General features: G+C 42.8%; 2 protein-coding genes and 1 long non-coding RNA gene across 3 annotated transcripts in view; all 3 read right to left on the bottom strand.

The window, feature by feature from the left end:
- LOC124257180 (monocarboxylate transporter 12-like) overlaps positions 1-5744 on the bottom strand; it is a 47278-nt gene extending 41534 nt beyond the window's left edge. The window contains exon 1 of the mRNA XM_046691202.1: positions 5644-5744. The gene's annotated coding sequence lies outside the window, so the exon portion shown is untranslated. The remainder of the gene's footprint in view (positions 1-5643) is intronic.
- Positions 5745-10225: 4481 nt separating this feature from the next.
- On the bottom strand, positions 10226-13269 carry LOC124257185. Its single transcript, XR_006893197.1, has 6 exons — positions 12790-13269; positions 12110-12403; positions 11522-11686; positions 11203-11455; positions 10994-11059; positions 10226-10795 (listed from the first exon to the last, which is right to left on the bottom strand). It is a non-coding gene; the product is annotated as an uncharacterized LOC124257185 (long non-coding RNA).
- A 2498-nt stretch (positions 13270-15767) lies between these two features.
- LOC124257172 (monocarboxylate transporter 13-like) overlaps positions 15768-24778 on the bottom strand; it is a 38711-nt gene continuing 29700 nt past the window's right edge. Inside the window, 5 exon segments of the mRNA XM_046691191.1 lie at positions 15768-16848; positions 17918-18043; positions 20609-20791; positions 22250-23647; positions 24184-24327. Of these exon segments, the coding sequence (XP_046547147.1) occupies positions 16625-16848; positions 17918-18043; positions 20609-20791; positions 22250-23647; positions 24184-24327 (2075 nt within the window). The 3' untranslated portion in view covers positions 15768-16624.

Below are 24778 nucleotides of genomic sequence, written 5' to 3' on the forward strand. Positions count from 1 at the left end.
TTAGCTTGTTAGAATTGGTCTTAAGTAACCCATGCTTGTCGTAAGAGGCGACTAACGGGATCGGGTGGTCAGGCTCGCTGATTTGGTTGACACATGTCATCGGTTCCCGATTGCGCGGATCGATGCTCGTGCTATTGATCACTGGATTGTCTGGTCCAGACTCGATTATGTACAGACCACCGCCAAATAGCGAGAATATTGCTGAGTGCGGCGTAAAACAACCAACCAACCAACCAGCTGATTGCGAAGATACATGCCTGGTTGTATGTCTTTGGGTGGGTGATTGCTCATGATATCAATCACTGGTTTGGTTTGACTCGACTACAGGTCGCCACCTTGCAACTAGCTACGGCTTTAAATACCAAACAAAGAAAAAACATCTGAACATATCTGGAAAAGCCATTAATAAAATTTATATCAGCAGGAAGTTATTTCATTTCCTTTCCCATGGTAATGAATAGGAGTGACTACATGAACGACATATGCAAAGCGGCACCGTGGTTGTTGTAAACAACACTAGAGATAACCGGTTAGATCGGCCTGACCGATATATTAAGCTAATACGCAGTTTCAAAACGGCTGATTAATACTTGGAGTTACTAGTCTGCTTGTGTGAGCTTGTGAACCTTAGATGAAGAGATATACACACGTTTAGCTTACGTCACGTGACTTAAGTATAATAAAGGCCCAGGGTAGCATTTGTTCTTAGAGAATATACCCGTGGAGGTCCGGGTAAGAATATTGGCCTTCAGTAACCCACGCTTGTCGTATGGGGCGAGTAGCGGGATCGGGTGGTCAGGCTTCGCTGACTTGGTTGATACATGTCATCGGTTCCCAATTGCGCAGATCGATGCTCATGCTGTTGATCACTGGTTTGTCTGGTTCAGACTCGTTTATTTACAGACCGCCGCCATATAGCTGGAATATTGCTGAGTGCGGCGTAAAAGTAAACTCACTCACTCACTCTTAAAGAACAATATTAAGTTTTATATCGTATTGTAACGTAAGGTAAACATACAGAAAAAATGGGTCTGTAGAGACTACAGTCTACGAAGGGATGGGGGTATCCATGGGAGATGGTTGAACAGAACCTGCCAAACATATTGGGAATCGAACCGATCATTTTGATGTGATTTTTAAAATGTTTGGGAACCGTTCATCAAAACTAATCCAAGAACAAAGAATCCATACTGACGTATGACCGTCGTAGTGCAACGGACGCTTCGTGAATCGTGATTCCCAGCGGCTGACATCAAGGTTGAACACCGGGTGAATCAGATGGTGTGAAGGTTGTGCAGCTGGTGTCAAGGTCATTCATATATTTTCATGGCTCAGCATCAAGTGTCAAAGCTTTTCAGCATGGTTTCAAGGTTATACAGCTGGTTTCAAGGCTCTACAGACCTGTGAAGATCCGGGTTAGGATTGATCTTCAGTAACTCATGCTTGTCGTAAGAGGCGACTGACGGGATCGGGCGGTCAGGCTTGCTTACTTTGCTGACATTTGCCATCGTATCCCAATCGCGTAGATCGATGCTCATGCTGTTGATCGCTTGATCGTCTGTGTAGACTTGATTTTTTACAGGCCACCGCCTATTAGCTGTAATATTGCTGAGTGCGGCGTAAAACTAAACTTACTCACTCACTCACTCAGTCAATGCTCTACAGCTGGTTTCAATGCTCTACAGCCGGCTTCAAGTCTCTACAGCTGGTGTCAATGCTCTACAGCTGGCTTCAAGTCTCTACAGCTGGTGTCAATGCTCTACAGCCGGCTTCAAGTCTCTACAGCTGGTGTCAATGCTCTACAGCTGGCTTCAAGTCTCTACAGCTGGTGTCAATGCTCTACAGCTGGCTTCAAGTCTCTTACAGCTGGTGTCAATGCTCTACAGCTGGCTTCAAGTCTCTACAGCTGGTGTCAATGCTCTACAGCCGGCTTCAAGTCTCTACAGCTGGTGTCAATGCTCTACAGCCGGTGTCAATGCTCTACAGCTGGCTTCAAGTCTCTTCAGCTTGTGTCAATGCTCTACAGCTGGCTTCAAGTCTCTACAGCTGGTGTCAATGCTCTACAGCCGGCTTCAAGTCTCTACAGCTGGTTGGCAAGGCTCTACAGCTGGCTTCAAGTCTCTACAGCTGGTTTCAATGCTCTACAGCCGGCTTCAAGTCTCTTCAGCTGGTGTCAATGCTCTACAGCCGGCTTCAAGTCTCTTCAGCTGGTGTCAATGCTCTACAGCTGGCTTCAAGTCTCTACAGCTGGTGTCAATGCTCTACAGCTGGCTTCAAGTCTCTTCAGCTGGTGTCAATGCTCTACAGCCGGCTTCAAGTCTCTACAGCTGGTGTCAATGCTCTACAGCTGGCTTCAAGTCTCTACAGCTGGTGTCAATGCTCTACAGCCGGCTTCAAGTCTCTTCAGCTGGTGTCAATGTTCTACCGCCGGCTTCAAGTATCTACAGCTAGTGTCAATGCTCTACAGCTGGCTTCAAGTCTCTACAGCTGGCTTCAAGTCTCTACAGCTGGCTTCAAGTCTGTACAGCTGGTTTCAATGCTCTACAGCTGGCTTCAAGTCTGTACAGCTGGTTTCAATGCTCTACATATGGTTTCAAGGCTCTACAGCTGGCTTCAAGGCTGTAAGATAGTTTCACGGCCCTGCCGGTGTCACAACTGTTCGTTTTGTGTCAAGGTTGCAGCTGATGTGAAACTGATGATAACCAGGTAACCTTACACCACCATCCCACTCCTCCTCCACCCCACCCCCTCGATATCATCACCTGATGTAACGCACTGCTGTCATCCTGTCACGGCTCCCGCATCATCGTCTCCATATGGGAAACTCGGTCGTCATAAATGTCATAATTATCCCAGTTCCCAAGGTCGGCTGTGAAAACCAGAGGGATGTGGGGAGTGGGGAGTGGGGAAGCCTTGGGGGGAGAATCCTTGGGAGGAGGGGGGAGATCTTCAGCAGCCCAGCAGACACACACTGTGACATTTATAATCAGGATTTTTACAGCCACTTGTTTAGTTCCAAGTGCTCATTATGATATACATTATGCATTATTATACCTCGATAAGAACTGTACATTTCCGTTGGTAGGTTGAACGAGACAATGTGTATACGACTGACAGTTCCAGCTCCAGCATATAGAACTGGTTCAGAATTATACCGCTCGGTAGTAGCTGTCACCAGAGGCCATATATAATCTATTATATGGTCACTGCTGTCAGTGAGGGCTTGTCCTCGGCAATATTTAGTAGTCTGTGGCCAGCGGACAAGAGGGAATTTCAAAGGCTGCAATATCCTAATAACCGACTGTGTATAAAGCTATTATTTTTCTATGATGCAGTCTCTATTAATCTTCGAGCAGATGTCGTGTGGACTTCCCGTAATACTAGATAACGTCTACTGACGTCTCTGGTGTTAATGTTGTAACAACATTCTGGTTCTTACTGTTATATCTGTACTATCGTACACTGCACAAGGAGATGGTTAAGGGACGCCCGACTCTCCATACGACAGTTTACATGCCATACTTACAGTCATGGGCCGAGTATGTTTTTTATGCCCCTTTAGCAACATTCCAGCAACATCAAGGCAGGGGACTCCAGAAATGGACTTCACACATTGTACCCATATGGGGAATCGAACCCGGACCTTTGGTGTAACGAGCGAACGCTTTAACCACTAGACTACCCCAAGGCGCCTAGTCATATGAAAACTTGGACTGAAATAGTCAGTCAAACAGACTCTGCTACAAATATACCCACTACAGCCAAAGCAAGTCTAGAATATAGGGCAAGACTAGGGTTTCCACAGTTTCGGAAAATGAAGAAAGTCTCTTGACACTTTTGTATCATTATTCTATGAATACAACTTAGGAACTGTTTTTTTGGTTGTTCTTTTCATATTTTTTTTATTTTTTAGATATTTTTTTTGTAAATCATCTTCATTTTATAGACGAGAAGTTAGTCTAGGATCAAAACAATACTAACTTTAGTAGAGTTAGTATGCGCATTGTAGAAAATCGGATATTTATTAACGTTGAAACTAACATGATCTTTGGCACGGATCATATACAGGATATTCTATAATTCACCTTTTAAATAATCCTTCTGACATCTGTTGAACGAGGGTGGGGAAACATTAATCCACATGGCAAGGCATCGGCAATTCTCTTTACCATCAAACCCCGTTTTAAGCCAGCGTTAAGCGTATAACCCCCCTTGCAATGCTAAAGCCCTAAATGAATCAAGTCTAGATTTATTCTGAATCTCCCATCTCACTGGGGCTCCTTTTCAATTTAAATGAAATTATTTATTACTATAAAAATTATATATATTTAGAATCAGTGAGTGAGTACGGTTTTACGCCGCCAGATACACTCAGGTGCTGGATCTCCCATCTAACTGGGGCTCCTTTTCAATATAAACGGGATTATTTGTTACTGTCAAAATTGTATAGATTTGATCAGAGCCCAAGCGCTAGTCTACTCGATGTAGTGATCGTGTTCCAACAGGGACAATGTTCCGGTATTTGGTCTCCAACACAACGTAATTTGACTTACGTACTCTCTAAACAATGCCATCTGTTCAGTAGGTTAATCCACAAGTAGCAATTGACCTCTCCGTGCCAAAGGTTGTAAATTTATCCTCGAACAAAGCAACGAGTGACCCGGATGAAGTAAGGCGAACAACGCGTAAATCCCTCACAGAGCAAGTACCGATGTGTAGTACACTGCCCTGGTCACTGCGGGCAACAAATGTCGCCCTGATAATACACGTTGGGTGACGTTTCCTCATCTTCAGTGAGGATGTGAATATATTACGTGAAGAAAAGCATGTTTTGACAGAGCCCCTGTAAAATATTTCCGTAACGGTAATACAAAATATCGTCATCATGACGCATCACGTAAACAGGCATCAGACACCATATAATGTCTATTGGTCTCTGCAGTCATGCATCAAAATCAGGCTACCATGCACTTAATACTCCAAGACGATTATGAACACAAACTGAAATATACCTACATCACTATCCCAAGAGGTCAAAACATTGCCCATACACTCCAATAACTATGTTATTATACCAGAAATGCAAACTCGACAAGACAAATATTACAAACAATATATCCAGTTCTGCCTATCGACCGACATCACGAGGCTTACTCATGCTCGCACCACCTCCTCCCCCCTTGTTCCATAATGCACTCGCCCATCTCGCCCTAGAAACGCAATAGAAATTAACACGTACACCGAGCCCTCGAAGTAATGCAGAAATATATTTAGTTTAAGGTACACAGAGTGCATCTCACGATCTTTAGACGTCATGCACTTCATCTCAGTGGGGTCTACGGTTGAAAAGGCGACACGATTAGCGGGGAGAGTCGTGAAATGATTTCTGGGGTACGACTGTACCCAAATTTGATCCTTATATGATCCTGCATACATATATAATACCCTAACTCGTACTACTCGATCGACACGGCCACAGTTCTATGAAACAGAAATCAAAACAAACCGAATTGGTTGAAATAGACATACATGTTTCGTCACAAAGCCAACGAAACAATGAACTCGCTGGAAATCTTATTCTAACAGCTTTGGTTGAAAAATATATAAATTGTCTACATAAGCAATGCGGTGGTCAAGCCTTACCTTATATCTCTGTCTTTTGTTTATATTTCAAGCGCATCTGGGCATGATAGTCCTCGGCTGCAGATTGTAGCTGTCTTTGTGCCGAACAGCTGATTGCAACTCCGCGCAGAGCCAGTTGACCTGGTTAGCTATTTATAGAACAACTATCAGCACCGCGGTATAACGATGACAAGGGCTGGAGCGTCGGCATGACAAGCGTAAGCAGTGGTTACACAGTCCCGTTGTAACGTGGAATAGGTGGTGGTGAAAGTGTGAAGAAACTATGTGCCAATATCTCGCAGAGAGATGGATCTACAACGTGCGGTATAGCGAGGGTGTTGATTGTCTTTACACCTGCGCAAGACAACACCATTTCGTATATTATTGAATAGAGGGCGCGTTTTGCTGTCAACAGGATTATTTTGCACTATATATTTATGTATGTCTGTGTACCCATGTAAAAGGAATATTTGATGTTTACTATTGATGTTGTTGTTTCACGGAATAAGAGAACTTGACAATATCAGGCGAGTTAGACCCATATGCATCCTAATTCTGAGTATTTTCCTCGTGTCGTCACATACATTGATTACATTCCTTCGCTAGCTTACAGATTTTGATTATTTTCTGTCTCTATTTATTCAGATACATGTACCAACAAGTTCCCCGTTGTGCAATGCATATTTTTGCGCAGCACTGGCAACCTTCAGTGCAGTGAGACGGAACAAAGGTCGATATACATATCAAATCCGAACGACGCTTTTCTCGGATCGGATCCCTCGTCTCCAGCGGCGGACAGTTAAACTGGTAGGCCGCTCTCTGTGCGGCTACGCTTGTATTCCGCATTTGTTTCAAGTAGAGACACAGGGACCAGCTGGGTCACTTAGCTGAGTTTTAACACATAATCTAACTCTTACAGTTAAATCTCCAGTTCCCAGCAATCTGTATGATTTCTCCCAAGTTCTCTTAAATGTGGGGGCGGTGGGGTAGTCTAGTGCACGTGGTTAAAGCGTTGGCTCGTCACGCCGAAGACCCGGGTTCGAATCCCCACATGGGTACAACGTGTGAAGCCCATTTCTGGTGTCCCCCCGCCGTGATGTTGCTGGAATATTGCTAAAACCGGCGTAAAGCCAAACTCAGTCAGTCAGTCAGTCTTAAATGTGACAGCTGTGATTCTGTTTAAATCAAGCTGAAATTGTATTATTGTGCATGTTGTTTTCGAGGGGTCTACTTCAGCTTCTTGAATTTCCTTTAAATATATCAATAGGAGGTCGGTCATTCAAGTCAAAAGTTTCCTGCCGACCACCACATACACCGAGGTTACTTCATACCGTCTACACACAGACCTTCATGGATCCAGCATCCCGTCACAGATCTCACTGTAGTCATGGTGTTCTTACCTTGTGTATCTACTGGAGATATAGTATAGTCACGGGGCGGTGGGGGTAGCCTAGTGGTTAAAGCGTTCGCTCGGGTTCGATTCCCCACATGGGTACAATGTGTGAAGCCCATTTCTGTGATATTGCTGGAATATTGCTAAAGGCGTCGTAAAACCATACTCACTCACTCACATTTACAGTACGTCACACTCAAACACATTGCATGACTGACTGACTGACTGACTGAGTTTTGGTTTTACGCCGCTTTTAGCAATATTCCAGCAACATCACGGCGGGGGACACCAGAAATGGGCTTCACACATTGTACCCACGTGGGGATTCGAACCCGGGTCTTCGGCGTGACGAGCCAACGCTTTAACCACTAGGCTACCCCACCGCCCCTCACATTGAATGAAGACATTGAATGAAGACCTATGCAACTTACAAAAGTGGGCACAAACATGGTTAGTACAATTCAATCCTAACAAAACCAAGTATATATATATACTATTCTCACATAAAATCTCAAATGAAGTACCAACGCTTATTTTAAAAAACGCGTGTATCGAAAGGGTAGACTGCATCTTGGTATTACATTATCACAAAACACGGCATGGAATGATCATATCAACACTATTTTTACAATTACTTCAAAAATGGTTTCATCGAAGAAAATGCTTAAATATCGATTAAGTAGATAGAATCTGGCAAAAATATATCTGGTGTTTGTCAGACCCACATTAGAGTATACTTCCGTTGTCTGTAGACTAACGCTTAGTCTCTGAATATATATAACTTTGATAGTAACAAACTAGCCCATTTAAATTGAAAAAAATCTAGACTTGCTTTATTTAGGGCTTTAGCACTGTAGATAGGGCTTGGCAGTAGGGAAATTAATGTGGTTCAGGGACTGTGAGGTAGGCTACATTGCAGGGAGGGCTAGGGAGTAGGGAAAATAATGTGGTTCAGGGACTGTGAGACAGACTACATTGCAGGGAGGGTTAGGCAGTAGGGAAAATAATGTGGTTCAGGGACTGTGAGGTAGGCTACATTGCAGGGAGGGTTAGGCAGTAGGGGAAATAATGTGGTTCAGGGACTGTGAGGTAGGCTACATTGCAGGGAGGGCTAGGGAGTAGGGAAAACAATGTGGTTCAGGGATTGACTTATTTGATATTATTTTTAATAAGATATTTATATAGTGCACATATGCAGGCACACCTTTGCACGGACATCCGCGTTTAAAAATCCTAGTGCATGCTCAAGTCGCTGGTATTTTCCGCTTGATCATTGGATGTCAATCTCAACGGCACATCGTATAATCGATCTCAACTCCCTTGGGTCGATCATTGATGTCAAACTCAACGGCACTGGGTGTAGGCTATACAACTCTTGCAGCCACTAGGCGCACCGAGTTATTGTGGCTTTCTCATCCTAACGATGTACCCATTCACAGCTTGGTGGACTGGGACATATAGTCACAGTACTTTGTCCAAGTCCACTGCACGCTGCTGTACCCGCAACTAGGTGTTTGCACGTATTCATGTGGCCACCATCTGGTCATATACCAACGGATTCGTGGGTTCTTTTAAGTGCACAGGGTTGTGTACTGTACACTAGGGCTTGTGGCAACACTGAAAGAGTCTGCACACAAAGTTGACTCAAAGGTTTTTACACCCGGTCACAGGTGGGCTCGATCCCGACACCTCAACCTCGCTGGATCACTAGCCTGGCGCCTTAGCCAGCTCGCCCACCGCGCCATTATTGCCTAACTATGGTGGCTGATTAGGGCCATCTCTTTCTCGCCTTAAAATGCGGAGGCAAGACATCGAGAAAGCGATATCACGAGACGAGAAAGCGATAACACGAGATGAGAAAGCGATAGCACGAGACGAGAAAGCGATAACGCGAGGTCTCGTGTTATCGCTTTCTCGTCTCGAGATATCGCTTTCTCGCCTCCCGAATTTTAAGGCGAGAAAGCGATGGCCCTAATCAGCCACCATACCTAACCGACACCCTTCTAGAACTCGTATACCTAACGGGGACGGTAGGGTACCCTTGTGGTTTAAGCGTTGGCTCGTCACGCGGGTTCGATTCCCCACATGGGTACAGAATGTGAAGCCCATTTCTGGTGTCCCCGCCGTGATATTGCTGGACCGTTGCTAAAAGTGGCGTAACACCCCCCACCCCCCCTTCACTCACTCACGTATACCTAACGGAAATGCTTCCATCTATATTGTGTACAACACCGAAATGCTACCATCTCTTGGAAACCCTTACGTCTATGGGCAGTAATACGCCATACAGACATAATCAAGTATTGTAAGCACAACGTGAACCAATCCATCTTTTCTAAACCCTGCATTTCCAACACAAAACCTCAAAATCGCCGTTCCCGTAATTATCTTATCGTCTGCTCTGAACAAGTCAAGGAAGGAAACTCTGCAGGTCTAATCCGCCTTGATTCATGTACGTTCCATCTCCATCTCAAGAGAATTCATGTTAAACTTCAGTCCGTAGGTCTGTATACCATTGAACATTCTCTTGATTCAGAATTAACACGGAGTGGCAAATTAAAACAAATATATTTATTTATAATCATTTAACAGATGAAATCAAAATACATGAAATTGCAAATGCACATTTGTTGTGAAATGGTGGAACATTCATCAAGGGAGACAACTGGATTCGTTGCTGCATGTATGTGAGATGATATTAAGTATTGCATTTCTTCAACGTCATTTCTTTGTTGTTTTTGTTTACTGTTATAAATTCACCAAACCACAGTTCCTGATTATTTCTAACTGAAATTCTGCCTTGACACTGGGGAATGGTTGACTCTGCCTGGTCAAAGTAAACTGCTGGACGAAAGAGGACATATCACATATTCATGTTTTATATTTTAAATCGATTTCAGCAACGATTCGTTTGAGTATGAAGTTGTTTTTCTCGGCACTTTTAGATTAAATTAGTAACCTCTTTCATTTTTTTATTGAGAAGCACTTAATGCGAGGGACAAGTCTTGTTTATGTTTTTCATTCTTTGCGAAACAACATGACACCATGACGAGTTTACAGTCATTTTCTGTGATGAGTGTATGTCTGAGGTGGTTTGGCTGAAATCGATCAGATGATATCTTAGAGTAAGTGAGTTTAGTTTTACGCCGCTTTCGGCATATTCCAGCAATATCACGGCGGGGGACACCAGAAATGGTCTTCACACATTGTACCCATGTGGGGAATCGAACCTGGATCTTCGGCGTGACGAAACGCTTTAACCGCTAGGCTACCCCACCGCCCCAGATGCTCTATCGGTTCCCGGATCTTCGGGATAGAGTGTCAACAGGCATCACTAGTGATACATGGAACAACACATGGTGAGAGTTCACCAGCGATGTAAACATCTCCCATACATTAGGACACATCAATCAGTGCCGGAATTATCACTTCCGCGTGAATTTAAGCTTGACATATGATGGTGGGAATTCATCAATTCGTGACCTGTGTCATCGTAACAAAAATAATATAAAACTTTTTTTCCCCTTGAAACATACAGAAGGTAGACGATCGCCATACTGCAGTAACAGGTTTGTAACGACAATGTATTTTCTATAATATTGCAGTTTGGCCGAACATCGTTAATCCGCAATGTGCAAGACCAGATACCTTTAATCCACATGGTGCTTCCAGACCAGATACCTTTAATCCAAATGGTGCTTCCAGATCAGGTACCTTTAATCCACACGGTGGTGCTCGATCAGATACCTTTAATCCGCAAGATGCTTCTATATCAGATACCTTTAATCCACATGATGATTCTAGATCAGATACCTTTAATCCACATGACGATTGTAGATCAGATACCTTTAATCCGCAAGATGCTTCTATATCAGATACCTTTAATCCAAATGGTGCTACCAGATCAGGTACCTTTAATCCAAACGGTGGTACTCGATCAGATACCTTTAATCCACTTGATGATTCTAGATGAGATACCTTTTATCCACATGACGATTCTAGATCAGATACCTTTAATCCGCAAGATGCTTCTATATCAGATACCTTTAATCCAAATGGTGCTTCCAGATCAGGTACCTTGAATCCACACGGTGGTGCTCGATCAGATACCTTTAATCCACGTGATGATTCTAGATGAGATACCTTTAATCCACACGACGATTCTAGATCAGACACCTTTTATCCACATGATGCTTCCAGATCAGATACCTCTAATCCACATGATGATTCTAGATCAGATACCTTTAATGCACGTGATGATTCTAGATCAGATACGTTTAATCCGCATTATCATTCTAGATCAGATACCTTTAATCCACATGATGCTTCTAGATCAGATACCTTTAATCCACATGATGCTTCTAGATTAGATACCTTTAATCCACATGATGATTCCAGATCAGATACCTTTAATCCACATGATGATTCTAGATCAGATACCTTTAATGCACGTGATGATTCTAGATCAGATACGTTTAATCCGCATTATCATTCTAGATCAGATACCTTTAATCCACATGATGCTTCTAGATCAGATACCTTTAATCCGCAAGATGCTTCTATATCAGATACCTTTAATCCACATGATGATTCCAGATCAGATACCTTTAATCCACATGATGATTCTAGATCAGATACCTTTAATCCACATGATGATTCTAGATCAGATACCTTTAATCCACATGATTCTAGATCAGATACCTTTAATCCACATGATTCCAGATCAGATACCTTTAATCCACGTGATGATTCTAGATCAGTTACCTTTAATCCACGTGATGATTCCAGATCAGATACCTTTAATCCACAAGATGCTTCTATATCACATACCTTTAATCCACATGAATATTCTAGATCAGATACCTTTAATCCACATGATGCTTCTAAATCAGATACCTTTACTCCACGTGATGATTCTAGATCAGATACCTCTAATCCACATGATGATTCTAGATCAGATACCTCTAATCCACATGATGATTCCAGATCAGATACCTTTAATCCACATGATGCTTCTAGATCAGATACCTTTAATCCACATGATGCTTCTAGATCAGATACCTTTAATTCATATGATGATTCCAGATCAGATACCTTTAATCCACATGATGATTCTAGATCAGATACCTTTAATCCACATGATGCTTCTAGATCAGATACCTTTAATCAACATGATGATTCCAGATCAGATACCTTTAATCCACATGATGCTTCTAGATCAGATACCTTTAATCCACATGATGCTTCTAGATCAGATACCTTTAATCCACATGATTCCAGATCAGATACCTTTAATCCACATGATGCTTCTAGATCAGATACCTTTAATCCACATGATACTTCTAGATCAGATACCTTTAATCCACATGATGATTCCAGATCAGATACCTTTAATCCACATGATGCTTCTAAATCAGATACCTTTACTCCACGTGATGATTCTAGATCATATACCTCTAATCCACATGATGATTCTAGATCAGATACCTCTAATCCACGTGATGATTCTAGATCAGATACCTTTAATCCACATGATGCTTCTAGATCAGATACCTTTAATCCACATGATGATTCTAGATGAGATACCTTTAATCAACACGGCGATTCTCGATCAGACACCTTTAATACGCAAGATGCTTCTATATCAGATACGTTTAATCCGCATTATCATTCTAGATCAGGTACCTTTAATCCACATGATGCTTCTAGATCAGATACCTTTAATCCACATGATGCTTCTAGATCAGATACCTTTAATCCACATGATGATATACCTTTCATTAACAATGGTGCTTCTGGAACTATTTTCCAGCAGCTCCATGTCTGTCTAAGTGCAAACACTTTGAACCAAATGTCTACAATGAGGTAGGCTTATATGACGTCATAGTTGAAGGGAGAAGACCTTTAGCAGCAGCCTTCAGAAACAGTCCAGCCATGTCGGAGCCTTGGAGCCAAAGCTGAGTTCAGCCGAACAGTTCAGGCAGGTTCAATAATATTTCATTTAGCGACGAGTGCGTGCATATATGAGTGCGTACGTGCGTGTGTGCGTGTTCGTCCGGACTAAAGTCGATATCATAATGATATCCCATTTAGATATCACGGGGAGGATTATCATGAATACCCCCCTCTTACACAGTAGACTGATCCGCAGCACCATCTTTAACGTCTTAAGGTATGACGCGATTGGGGATCGAACCCGAGACGTTCTACTCACCGGGAAACGCTCTGTCAACTGGGCCACGGAAAGAGTCAAGACTGCCTGACTGACTGAGTTTGGTTTTACGCCGCTTTTAGCAATATTCTAGCAATATCACGGCGGGGGAAACCAGAAATGGGCTTCATTCATTGTACCCATGTGGAGATTCGAACCCGGGTCTTCGGCGTGACGAGCCAACGCTTTAACCACTAGACTACCCCACCGCCCAAAGAGTCAAGATGCCGAAGAAATGGTTTCACACATTTTACTCCTGAGTAGACTCGACACTGGATTATGGTGGGAAGAACAACCACTTCTCCACTGCCCATCCATGACTGACAGAATCGATCGTTTCATGGTTATGTTTAGCAAGTGAGTATGGTTTTACGCCGCTTTAAGCAATTTCCCCCCAATATCACGGCGGGGGACAGCAGAAGTAAATAACATTGCTGTTTATGTAAATGAGCGAGTGAAGCGAGTATATCACGCCGCGTCACTTCGAAACTGAAGCGTTGTGGAGTAGCCTAGTGGTTAAGGCGTTCGCTCGTCACGCCGAAAACACGGATTCGATCCCCACATGGGCACAATGATGTCCCCCGCCGTGATATTGCTGGAATATTGCTAAAAGCGGCGTAAAACCTAACTCACTCACTCACTCGAAACTGAAGGGCATTCGACAATAATCTTCATATTCTAGTATGACTAAGGGCGACAACTCTGTACATGGTATTACGTCTTTTTTTCACAAAGGCCCCTGTGCTTCGCTATGTACACAAACAAGGTAGGTGGACTCAAATACCTCTGCTTGTTTCCACTCAATCCTTCTACGAAGAGGGGGCGGTGGGGTAGCCTAGTGGTTAAAGCGTTGGCTCGTCACGCCAAAGGCCTGGGTTGGACTCAAATATTTCTCGTGATATTGCTGTATTCTAAAAGCGGCGTAAAACTAAACTCAGTCAGTCAGTCAGTCTTAGAAGAAGGTCACCGTTTCCATTTAAATAATTAAGGAATGAAAAACATATAACGTGACATTAAAAGTATATTATAATCCATATCGGAGCTGCTGAATCGACAAAACAAATACAATATTTCACCAGTATTACTTGACGCATGTTTAAATGTCTGCATGTACAAATGTGAGACAAATGAATGTGCTTCTAAAAAAGCCCAATGTGATACAACGAGGGTTATCTGTGCAGGATATACTAAATATATCTCCCGGTTATATATATAATATATACACTTTAAATTCAGGTAGGAAAATACAACTGAAACCAGAATCTCTTTTCAGTGAGAGACAGGGGTTCTAACAATATGGTCACAGAAATGCTAAAATAATTACCCAGCATGCTCACCTTCAGACACCAACATGTCCTTGACCTTGGTCGTAGATACACGATAACAAAAATGCGAATTAATAAAGGTCGATCTGTGAGAATCAAAGTTAAAACTCAGCAAAAATACTTTGATATTTAAAATACAATACAAACGAGATATTTCTGTAAAAACGGGATCATTTTAGAAACGAGGTTTTACTTTGATTTAAAAATATTTTTTTTTTTATTATTCCACGAGATATCGTTAATAACAACGTCCTTTCCGGTAACAAAGTTAACAAAATATAAAAACAAGCTGAACGTCTTTATGTGGTGTGTGCTCCTGTGTATAGAGCTCAGGTCAGCACAAATCAATTTAAGCCAAGCAACTTTGAGTTCAGAGAGTCCTTGGATGACACATGTGGTCTCACCTTAGAAAAGTGAGTTTGTTCACAATTGTCTCTATTCACCCTGCAGAAATATGGGTACCCGGTGGGATAAGTCATATGACTATAGCCTTCTAGCGCCTAACAGGGAGCTTGGGTTATCAGGGGTAATAATGTTGTGCTGTTTATCGCCATGGGCATGTCCCTTTGTGGGGTGGAGTATTGCGCTGTATAATAACCCTTATTATTATTATTATTATTATTATTATGTTTCACAGATTAAAGATAGTATGTAGCAGAGAGGGTTCGGGTGATTATTATTATTATTGTTATTATGTATCCCAGACCAAGGTTCATCATTGACATTCGGCACAGCCCCTGACTACCGAGGATGATGCTGGGACAGTTTACATATCACAATTGAATGTGTACCATTATACACAAATATGCCCTGAGATCTAAGTCATTGTTTACAACATAGAGTTGCCTTGTTTCAATGCATCAAACGGTATAACAGTAACGGTCATACTCATTGAAACAGATGAGAAAACTTCGGACAGAAGACTACAGACGATTGGTCTACAGTCACGCTAATCTAGAAAACTGTCCGTTAGATCTTGGTTGAACTCCCATTTCGTTCCTTATTGTTATTGGTCATACGATAAAAACAATAATTACAAGCATCATACACATTGGGAACCATCGATCTCTAACAATATGGCTCAACGTGTTATCGCCCTCAGTGATTCACTGTTCATCTGATTATGTTTATATGTTTTTTAATAATCTGTAGAACTGCCCATTCTTTTTTGAAAAGACTGGTCAGGATTTACTAAAATACTACATTGTTCATAAGATATGCAGGAATTTTTTTTATAACTTTGTTGTCAACATGTGGGTCCCTTAAAACTGTTTGAGTATTCCCGTGTAACCACCAAAAACAAACCGTGAAGATCCGGGTTAGAATTGATCTTCAGCAACCCTTGCTTGTCACCAGAGGCGATTAACGGGATCGATTGTTCAGACTCGCTGACTTGGTTGGTACATGTCATCGTATCCCAGTTGCAGATATCTATGCTCATGCTGTTGATCACTGGATTGGCGCGATTGTTTTACAGACCGCCGTCATATAGCTGAATATTGCTGAGTGCGGCGTGACACAACAAACCAGAACACCAAGAACATACTGTCGGCTCTTGTATCTGATTAAAAGATGTATGTTTTCTATGAAGTAAGTGCTTTCGCCCACAGGATTCAAAATGTTCGACAATGGATTCAAACACAGACCGTGTGTGACGTCACAACCCTGCCCAGTGAGCCGTGTAAGGTCATTAAAACTAAAATGGGGTACATGGCACATGATACATGATACATGGTACATGGATGTTGTGGGAAGTGTACGATTGATTGTGTTGGGTTTGACGATCTCATAGAAAATCACATATAAAATGTACAAAATATCGAGATCATAAAGCCGTATGAGATAAAAGACTCCCCTAATTCTCTTCCTGGGTCATTGCTTGTGACCATGCCAACAAAACCACGTGATCACTCGCGCCATTCCGGAACGAGCTGAATCAAGTCACCATACACGGATTTCCGTAACCTACAAGGACAAACGACACGAGTTGTTACGAATGACGCCGATTGGTCCTTGCACGTCACGGAAAGACGCGAACGGGATGATGGCAGCGATATATGATCGATGACGTCATCAGACGCTGTTCATGGCTTCCTCCATTGTGAGGGTTTCGGGTCGGGGGCTTGAAGGACCCAGCTGCTCTGGAGCGTCAATGAAGATATCCTCGTACATCTCCTGTGGCTTGGGTGCAAAACAGGGCAGGTGCAGCAGCATGTGGCACGCTGCACCCCCTAGCAGGAGGGCGCCCCCCATGTAGAATGACGGGTCGTAATTCCCAGTAGCGTCAAACACGAAACCTATATGGACACAAATTAAGGTTGTCTGTAATATACTGACCACAGGCATCAGCTAGTTCACACAAAAGGGTATGCAAGTACTGGCTAATGGGCGTCTAAGATCACTGTAAACATTATGGGTATGCAGGTACTGGCTTATGGGCGTCTAAGATCACTGTAAACACGAAGGGTATGCAAGTACTGGCTAATGGGCGTCTAAGATCACTGTAAACATTATGGGTATGCAAGAAGTGGCTAATGGGCGTCTAAGATCACTGTAAACATTATGGGTATGCAAGAAGTGGCTAATGGGCGTCTAAGATCACTGTAAACATTATGGGTATGCAAGAAGTGGCTAATGGGCGTCTAAGATCACTGTAAACATTATGGGTATGCAAGTGCTGGCTAATGGGCGTCTAAGATCACTGTAAACATTATGGGTATGCAAGAAGTGGCTAATGGGCGTCTAAGATCACTATAAACATTATGGGTATGCAAGAAGTGGCTAATGGGCGTCTAAGATCACTGTAAACATTATGGGTATGCAGGAAGTGGCTAATGGACGTCTAAGATCACTGTAAACATTATGGGTATGCAAGTGCTGGCTAATGGACGTCTAAGGTCACTGTAAACACAAAGGGTATGCAAATACTGGCCATGTACATACTAATGAACGCACCTGCTAACGGAGGTGTATCAACCAAGTACATATTAATAGACGCACCTGCTAACGGAGGTTTCTCAACCACATACATACTAACGCACGCACCTGCTAAACGGGGTCTATCAAGCATTTACATACTAACAGACGCACCTGCTAACGGGGGTCTATCAAGCATCTACATACTAACAGACGCACCTGCTAACGGGGCTCTATCAAGCATTTACATACTAACAGACGCACCTGCTAACGGGGGTCTATCAAGCATTTACATACTAACAGACGCACCTGCTAACGGGGGTTTATCAAGCATTTACATACTAACAGACGCACCTGCTAACGGGGGCATATGAACCGCATACATACTAACAGACGCACCTGCTAAAAGAGGTCTATCAAAAGTTTACTGGTTCATACTAACGCACGCACCTGCTAACGGAGGCCCGGCCACTGCGGCGAAGCCTCTGAACATCGTGAGCAGCCCAAAGCCGTTGGTGAGCTTCTCAAGCCCAAGTTGATCACAGATGAGGATGGAGGACAGGGAGATGAACGCCCCTACGGAGAAACGAGGTAGTTAAATTTTGAACATAAGGTTCTGCAATACTTTCGACAGAAATGGGCTTCGTTGTTTCAGTATCAGACACAGGGCCATCGTATTGTAAAACAGTAACTGGTGATTCCGTGGCACCGAACTGGATAACCATGGATCCCGGAATGTTAAATGAAGTCACGTTATCAAGATGGTTGTTACAAAAACAATCAAAAAGGCTTTAAATTAACTAAATGAGTGAGTGAGTTTGGTTTTACGCCGCTTTTAGCAATATTCCAGCAATGTCACGGCGGAGGACGCAAGAAATGTACCCATGTGGAGAATCGAGCTCGGCTCTTCGGCATGACAAACGAACGCTTTACCCACTAGGCTGCCCCACCGCCCCAATTAACTAAAGGGGACAATGAGACATTTTGACCATTTGCGCATTGAATAATATTTTTGGATTTTCCCCAGGACAACAAAGAACAACTTAGAAGTTTCATGGTCAACATATTTGAAAAAAAAGCGTTAGAAAAAAGTCGTCTACGTGACAAATAACGTGACGTCCAAGCAAATTTGGTTACTTCAAGAAAACCTATATTAATGCAGAAATACTTTAATGGATAAAAGTGAGTGATACAGAGAATGCTTGTAAAACGGGGGTTGCGATCAGTGAGGTACGACCTGTGAAGATCCGAGTTAGAATTAAATGATTCATATCATTTGTAAACTTAAAAAGGACACTACCACTCTGTCACTCAACTATGTTAGAATTGATCTTCAGTAACCCATGCTTGTCGTAAGAGGCGACTAACGGGATCGGGTAGTCAGGCTCGTTGACTTGGTTGACACATGTCATCGTATCCCAGTTGCGTAGATCGGTGCTCGTGGTGTGGATCACTGGATTATCTGGTCCAGACTCGATTAATTACAGACAACCACCACATAGCTGGAATATTGCTGAGTGCGGCGTTAAACAACAAACAAACAGTGAGGTACGTTCAGTTATGCAAGCTATGTATATACTCCGAGACACTTGCATTGGGATGATTTCAGTTAATCAAATGTGTGTGGGTTTATACTGAACAATACGGCGTTTCAGTATTGACGTTAAAATGAGAAATCCAACACCAAAATTTAGTCACGTAAAGATATTCTGTCATGCTTGCTTTTCAGACTTAAGATAAGCAAATTCCACGCTGTGATTACAGTTTCCCTGTTAGCGCAATGTTTTAAACCTGCCTCTGTATATGTAGAATAAAGACTGACTGACTGAGTTTGGTTTTACGCCGCTTTTAGCAATATTCCAGCAACATCACGGCGGGGGACACCAGAAATGGGCTTCACACATTTCACCCATGTGGGGATTCGAACCCGGGTCTTCGGCGTGACGAGCCAACGCTTTAACGACTAGGCTACCCCATGGCCCTGTAGAATAAGGAGGAAAACTGATAAATTGTTACCATCATGAAATTGGACAGAACTGACAAACATGGTCGTTATGGAACCAATTTGGTCGAAAAAAGCCCTATACATCTTCTGTGTTTGTTGTGAAACGCAGCAATATTCCATCCATGTGACAGTTGTCAGTAAATAACCGAGTGATTGACATTATGAGCACCGATAAGGACACGATGACAAACGTCAACCAAGAATGGCAACCCGATCCCATAAGTCGCCTTTCGCGACAAGCGAGTTGCTGAAGAAGAGCTGTAACCCGGATGTTCGAGAAGGTCCCTTTGGTTCGCAGGGATTCCACTGACATGAGCAATGCAACTTGCGTCCCTGACTTGTTGAACGTATACTATAGTCTGTTTGCAGTGAAAACGTACCGATGAATGTCACTCTAAACACAAAAGTAATTCAAATAAAGTGAAATTAAGATTGCGAATCCTCATAATTCGATCTTGCCAATTGAACATTTAAAACTCAGAATTTTATTCAAATTAGAATAAAAGTTGTTTAACAAACGATCATAGTTCAAGTCTCTTTTATTGGTTTGTATTACAAGGGGTAAGCGCAGTAGTTGGAACAGTAAAACAAATGCAAGTGCGGTTCATAATGAGCGTTAATTTAGACCAGCCCCACATGTTCTCGGTGTTTCATTTAATGTGCATACCCCCCTTGTAATACAAACCAATAAGAGCGATTTGAAACTATGATCGTTTGTTAAACAACTTTTATCCTAGGTTGAATAAAATTCTGAGATTTAAATGTTCAATTGGCAAGGTCAAATTATGAGGATTCGCAATCTTAATTTCACTTTATTTGATTTACTTTTTTTGTTTAAAGTGAACTTCATCGGTACGTTTTCACTGCAAACAGACTAAATGTGATAATACAATAGAGCTGATACAATAAACTGATACAAAACAGCTGGAGGAATACAACAGACAGTCTGCCTCACAGGCCCTGAACCACATCATTTTCCCTTCTGCTAAAGCCCTAAATGAAGCAAGTCTACATTTCCTCTGGGGCTCCTTTTCAGTATAAAAAGAATTGTTTGCTTCTATCAAAATTATATATATTCAAAGACTAAGCTTTAGTCTATACAACTGACAAACATGTTACTATGACGTTCATCTCACCAACGCCTGCCCCAAATATGGAGGACATGACGACGAGGGCTGCGTATGACGACCCACAAAACGGCATGACGATTGTTGCCACCCCTGCTATCACCATGGAAACGTTGTTCACCAACAGGGCGTCCACCTTGGGCAGGTCCGCCAACCACCCGGCCAAGATCCGCCCAATCGTATTTGTGATACCTGCCAGAAAACAAAAAAACTATCTTGAGACCTAGTCAAAAGACAATGCTGGGATAAAAGAAAGCACTCTGTAATAGAAACACTCTTGCTGTTCCGGACAGTTTTAAGCACACTGATCGGATGTTCCAATTCCCGGTTAACGAATACTGGGTACGGAGCAATGTTTCTTTATACATGAAAGGATATAGTCTGTCTTACAGTCCCTGAACCACATTATTTTCCGATCCACCCAGCAATGCTAAAGCCCTAAGTGAAGCAAGGCTATATTTCACCTCTTGGGCTCCTTTTCAGTTTAAAGGGTTTTTTATGTTACTATCAATATTATATATTTTCAGGGACTAAGCGGTAGTCTGGCAAGGATATTCCTGGCTGTATAATTTTCTGGATTATCGGGGTTCGAATTAACGGAGTTTTATTTAGTCACATTTAAAGGGGCATAAAAATATAGCCCCGCTACCGAAACCCTGAGACTAAGTAGATAGCAGGGCAATGATCTGTTTCTGAGAATGGTCGAGACAGAGCATTCGTTAGCACTGACGCTCACGTTTTATATGTCCATATCCAATACTGAGGGTTATTAGTGTGTGAGTGAGTTTAGTTTTACGCCACACTCAGCAATATTCCAGCTATATGGCGGCGGTCTGTAAATTATCGAATCTGGACCAGACAATCCAGTGATCAACATCATAAGCATCGATCTGCGCAATTGGGAACCGATGACGTATGTCAACCAAGCCAGCGAGTCTGACCCGCCCATCCCGTTAGTTGCCTCTTACGACAAGCATGGGTTACTGAAGGTTCCTTTTAACCCGGACCTTCACGGGTCCGAGGGTGATTAACTGATGTACAAAAGTAAAAGGTTGAATCCGTGTCTGATGTAGACTTGTAGTGAAATATACAAATGACTCTTCCATGGAGATGTATTTGATATGGGAATTCGGAGGCATGTTGTCATGCTTTTTCATTTTAACGTTGCATTTTGTTTTTCTCAACATACTGAATATATTTCAGTTGATACAATTTTCAGCGAAAAATTGAAAAGAACTCACATAAATTCATTTTATATCATTTATGCGTTTTGGACCTTAGATTTGCTGTGTTTTGCTTGCAGTTTTCAGCTTTGACATGTGTTGATAACGTTTGTGATTTGGGTAAAATCCAAGTTTCAAGTATATTCTTTCTCCAGCCCACCATTTTGCCCCAGTGAACTTTCCCAGCCTAAAAATGCCCGCTGTCACGTACACGTGAGTTTTGTGACCGTGCATCACGTCCGTGCATGACATACCTGGTGAGGAGGTGGGGTAGCTTAGTGGTTAAAGTGTTCGCTCGTGACACCGAAGACCCTGGTTCGAATCCGCACATTGGTACAATGTGTGAAGCCCATTTCTGTAGTCCCTCGCCGTGATATTGCTTGAATACTAAAAGCGGCGTAAAACTAAAACTCACTCACTCACATACCTATGACAGAGACAAGGAAGGCCGCTTCACTCTTGGAAATCCCCTCCAGGATTGCTCTGTCGACGATGTACACAAAGGGAACGTAGAAGCCGAGGAAGGCGAGAACGTTCCCGAAACACAGGAGATCAAAATTGGCTCCCTTCAGTAGTGACAGGTCCATCATCTCTTGCAAAGTGTCCTTGGCTGATTTAGGAACACACGTGCAAAGCTGCCACACGGGGGACTCCTTCTCTGGGGCAATCTCGCCGGGAATCGTCGTAATGCTGGTGATGTAACTTCTCACATCCGGCTGTGACCGGAACTGGGGAATATTTAACACACTTCCGCTATAAAATATGTCCTTCCGGTACAAAGGTCGAGCAAAGTCTTCCTTGGAAGCGTGAAGGCTTCTGTGCGAGGCAATCAGCGATTTGGCCGATTTACCAACATAACCGTGGGTCCCGTTCTGATTCGCCTTGACCACCTTGCCTTCTGGAACGTTAAGTAACGGGATTCCTTCATGTGTATTGTGAATAGCGTTAGGTAAACTCCCGTTAGTGCAGTTCTTGATAACCACAGATGCCTTCTTGTTTTCAAGGTCAGTTTCAATTGGCCTCGATTTGGATATGCCTTCCTCCGGGCTGCTAGGGGAGCTAACTTCAGGCGGGGAGTTGGGGGGAGAGGTAGGGGGTGTGGCATACTCTGATGGCTCTGTCGCCGTGCCGTCCCCTACGGCTGACTCTGTTGTCAGAGACAGCCTTGCTTCATCGTTGGGGACGGGAGCAACCTCGTTGTCCTGCACCACGATCTTGGGGACACTCCCCGGACTCCCCGGATGGCTAGTCGTATCGCCGGCATGACTGGCCGCATCTCCCTGGTGGCTAGCTACGTCGCCCCGGTCGGACAATGACAGTTTGTGGATCCGCGCATCTCGGGACCCCTGCCTCGCCTTGATGAAGATCATACTGGGTAACGACCCAACCTCCGAGTCATCTTCTAGCTGCTTCTCCCGTAACAGCTTCGCTTCCATCACTCTCTCGAGTATGCTGTTGTTGTCACGTACGCTGTATAAGTACGCACTACATTCGGACTCAGACCGGAAACGTTTGGACTTGGCTTGCTCTTTGATTCTGTCCATCATGTTTTTGGCACGCGGTCTTTTCTTCTTCGGCTTTTGAATGACTTCCAATGGTCTCATCAGCATTCCACACACGGCACATTGGAGGATGATTCCTGCAATTATCATTAAGGCGCTCTTCCAATCATATTCGTCCAGAAGGAATTTAGAGAGAGGTGCGAAAATGAACGTGCCAATTCCCGAACCACAGACTGCGATACCCGTTGCCAAGGCCCGCTTCTTCTCAAAGTAGTACCCCACGCTGACGATAGACGGCAGGTACACCATACCGAGACCAAATCCTGAAATTATAGAAGATGTTTATGACATATTGGAATATAAATTATCCATAAGAGTGACGGCACCATATCGAGACTAGTGACTGAAATCATAGAATACATTTATGACACGATAGAATATATTCTCAACATAAAAAGTTCAGGACGACCCCAATTTTCAACACTAAAGTATTTAATAGTTCATATTAAGATCAATATAATACTTACATAATGAATATTGGGCTGGTCCTTAACTTTTTTTGTTGAGTATATCTATATTACTAGGATATGTAAAGATTGGGCGACTGACTGCTGGTAGGCCATACCGAGCCCGACGCCTGAATTACAGAAGGACATAAGGCTTGGACGATTTAGAAAACACACATGCAGGGTTATTGTAGCTATTCTGTAAGCTGATCATTCAATTGATACAATATTCTTCCGCCTTTTCTAGTTTTAAACGCTATAAAATGACGACATCGCTTGCTAATTACTCAACACAGAGATTAATGTGTATCATAAACAGCCACACACTTCACACAATGCATACGTCGACGTACCTCCCATGACGCCGTACGTCACCATGAGGATGTTGACGGACTGAGCCCCCATGCTGAGGAGGAATGACGCCGCGGCGATGACGCTCCCGCACGTGGCCACAGCTCGGCAGCCGAACCTGTTGGTCAGCGCACTGACGATTGGTCCTGGAGAGAAACGCGGTGTGTGAATATTTGTTCATGTAACATATGATTACTGCTTCATATAACATTTGAATATTGCTTTATACAACTGTGAACATTGCTTCATATACAATTTGGACATTGCTTCATACAACTGTGAACACTGCTTCATATATAATTTGGACATTGCGTCATATGCATGTAACTGTGAATATTGCTTCATAGAACATATGAATATTACTTCATGTAACACTTGAATATTGCTTCATATAACATGTGAATATTGCTTCATATAAAATGTGAATATTGCTTCATATAACATGTGAATATTACTTCATATAACACTTGAATATTGCTTCATATAACATGTGAATATTGCTTCATATAAAATGTGAATATTGCTTCATAGAACATATGAATATTACTTCATATAACATGTGAATATTGCTTCATATAAAATGTGAATATTGCTTCA

Source organism: Haliotis rubra, unplaced genomic scaffold (genome assembly GCF_003918875.1).
Source record: "Haliotis rubra isolate DU_JTF1 unplaced genomic scaffold, ASM391887v1 Scf650, whole genome shotgun sequence".
Taxonomy (NCBI): Eukaryota; Metazoa; Mollusca; class Gastropoda; order Lepetellida; family Haliotidae; genus Haliotis; species Haliotis rubra.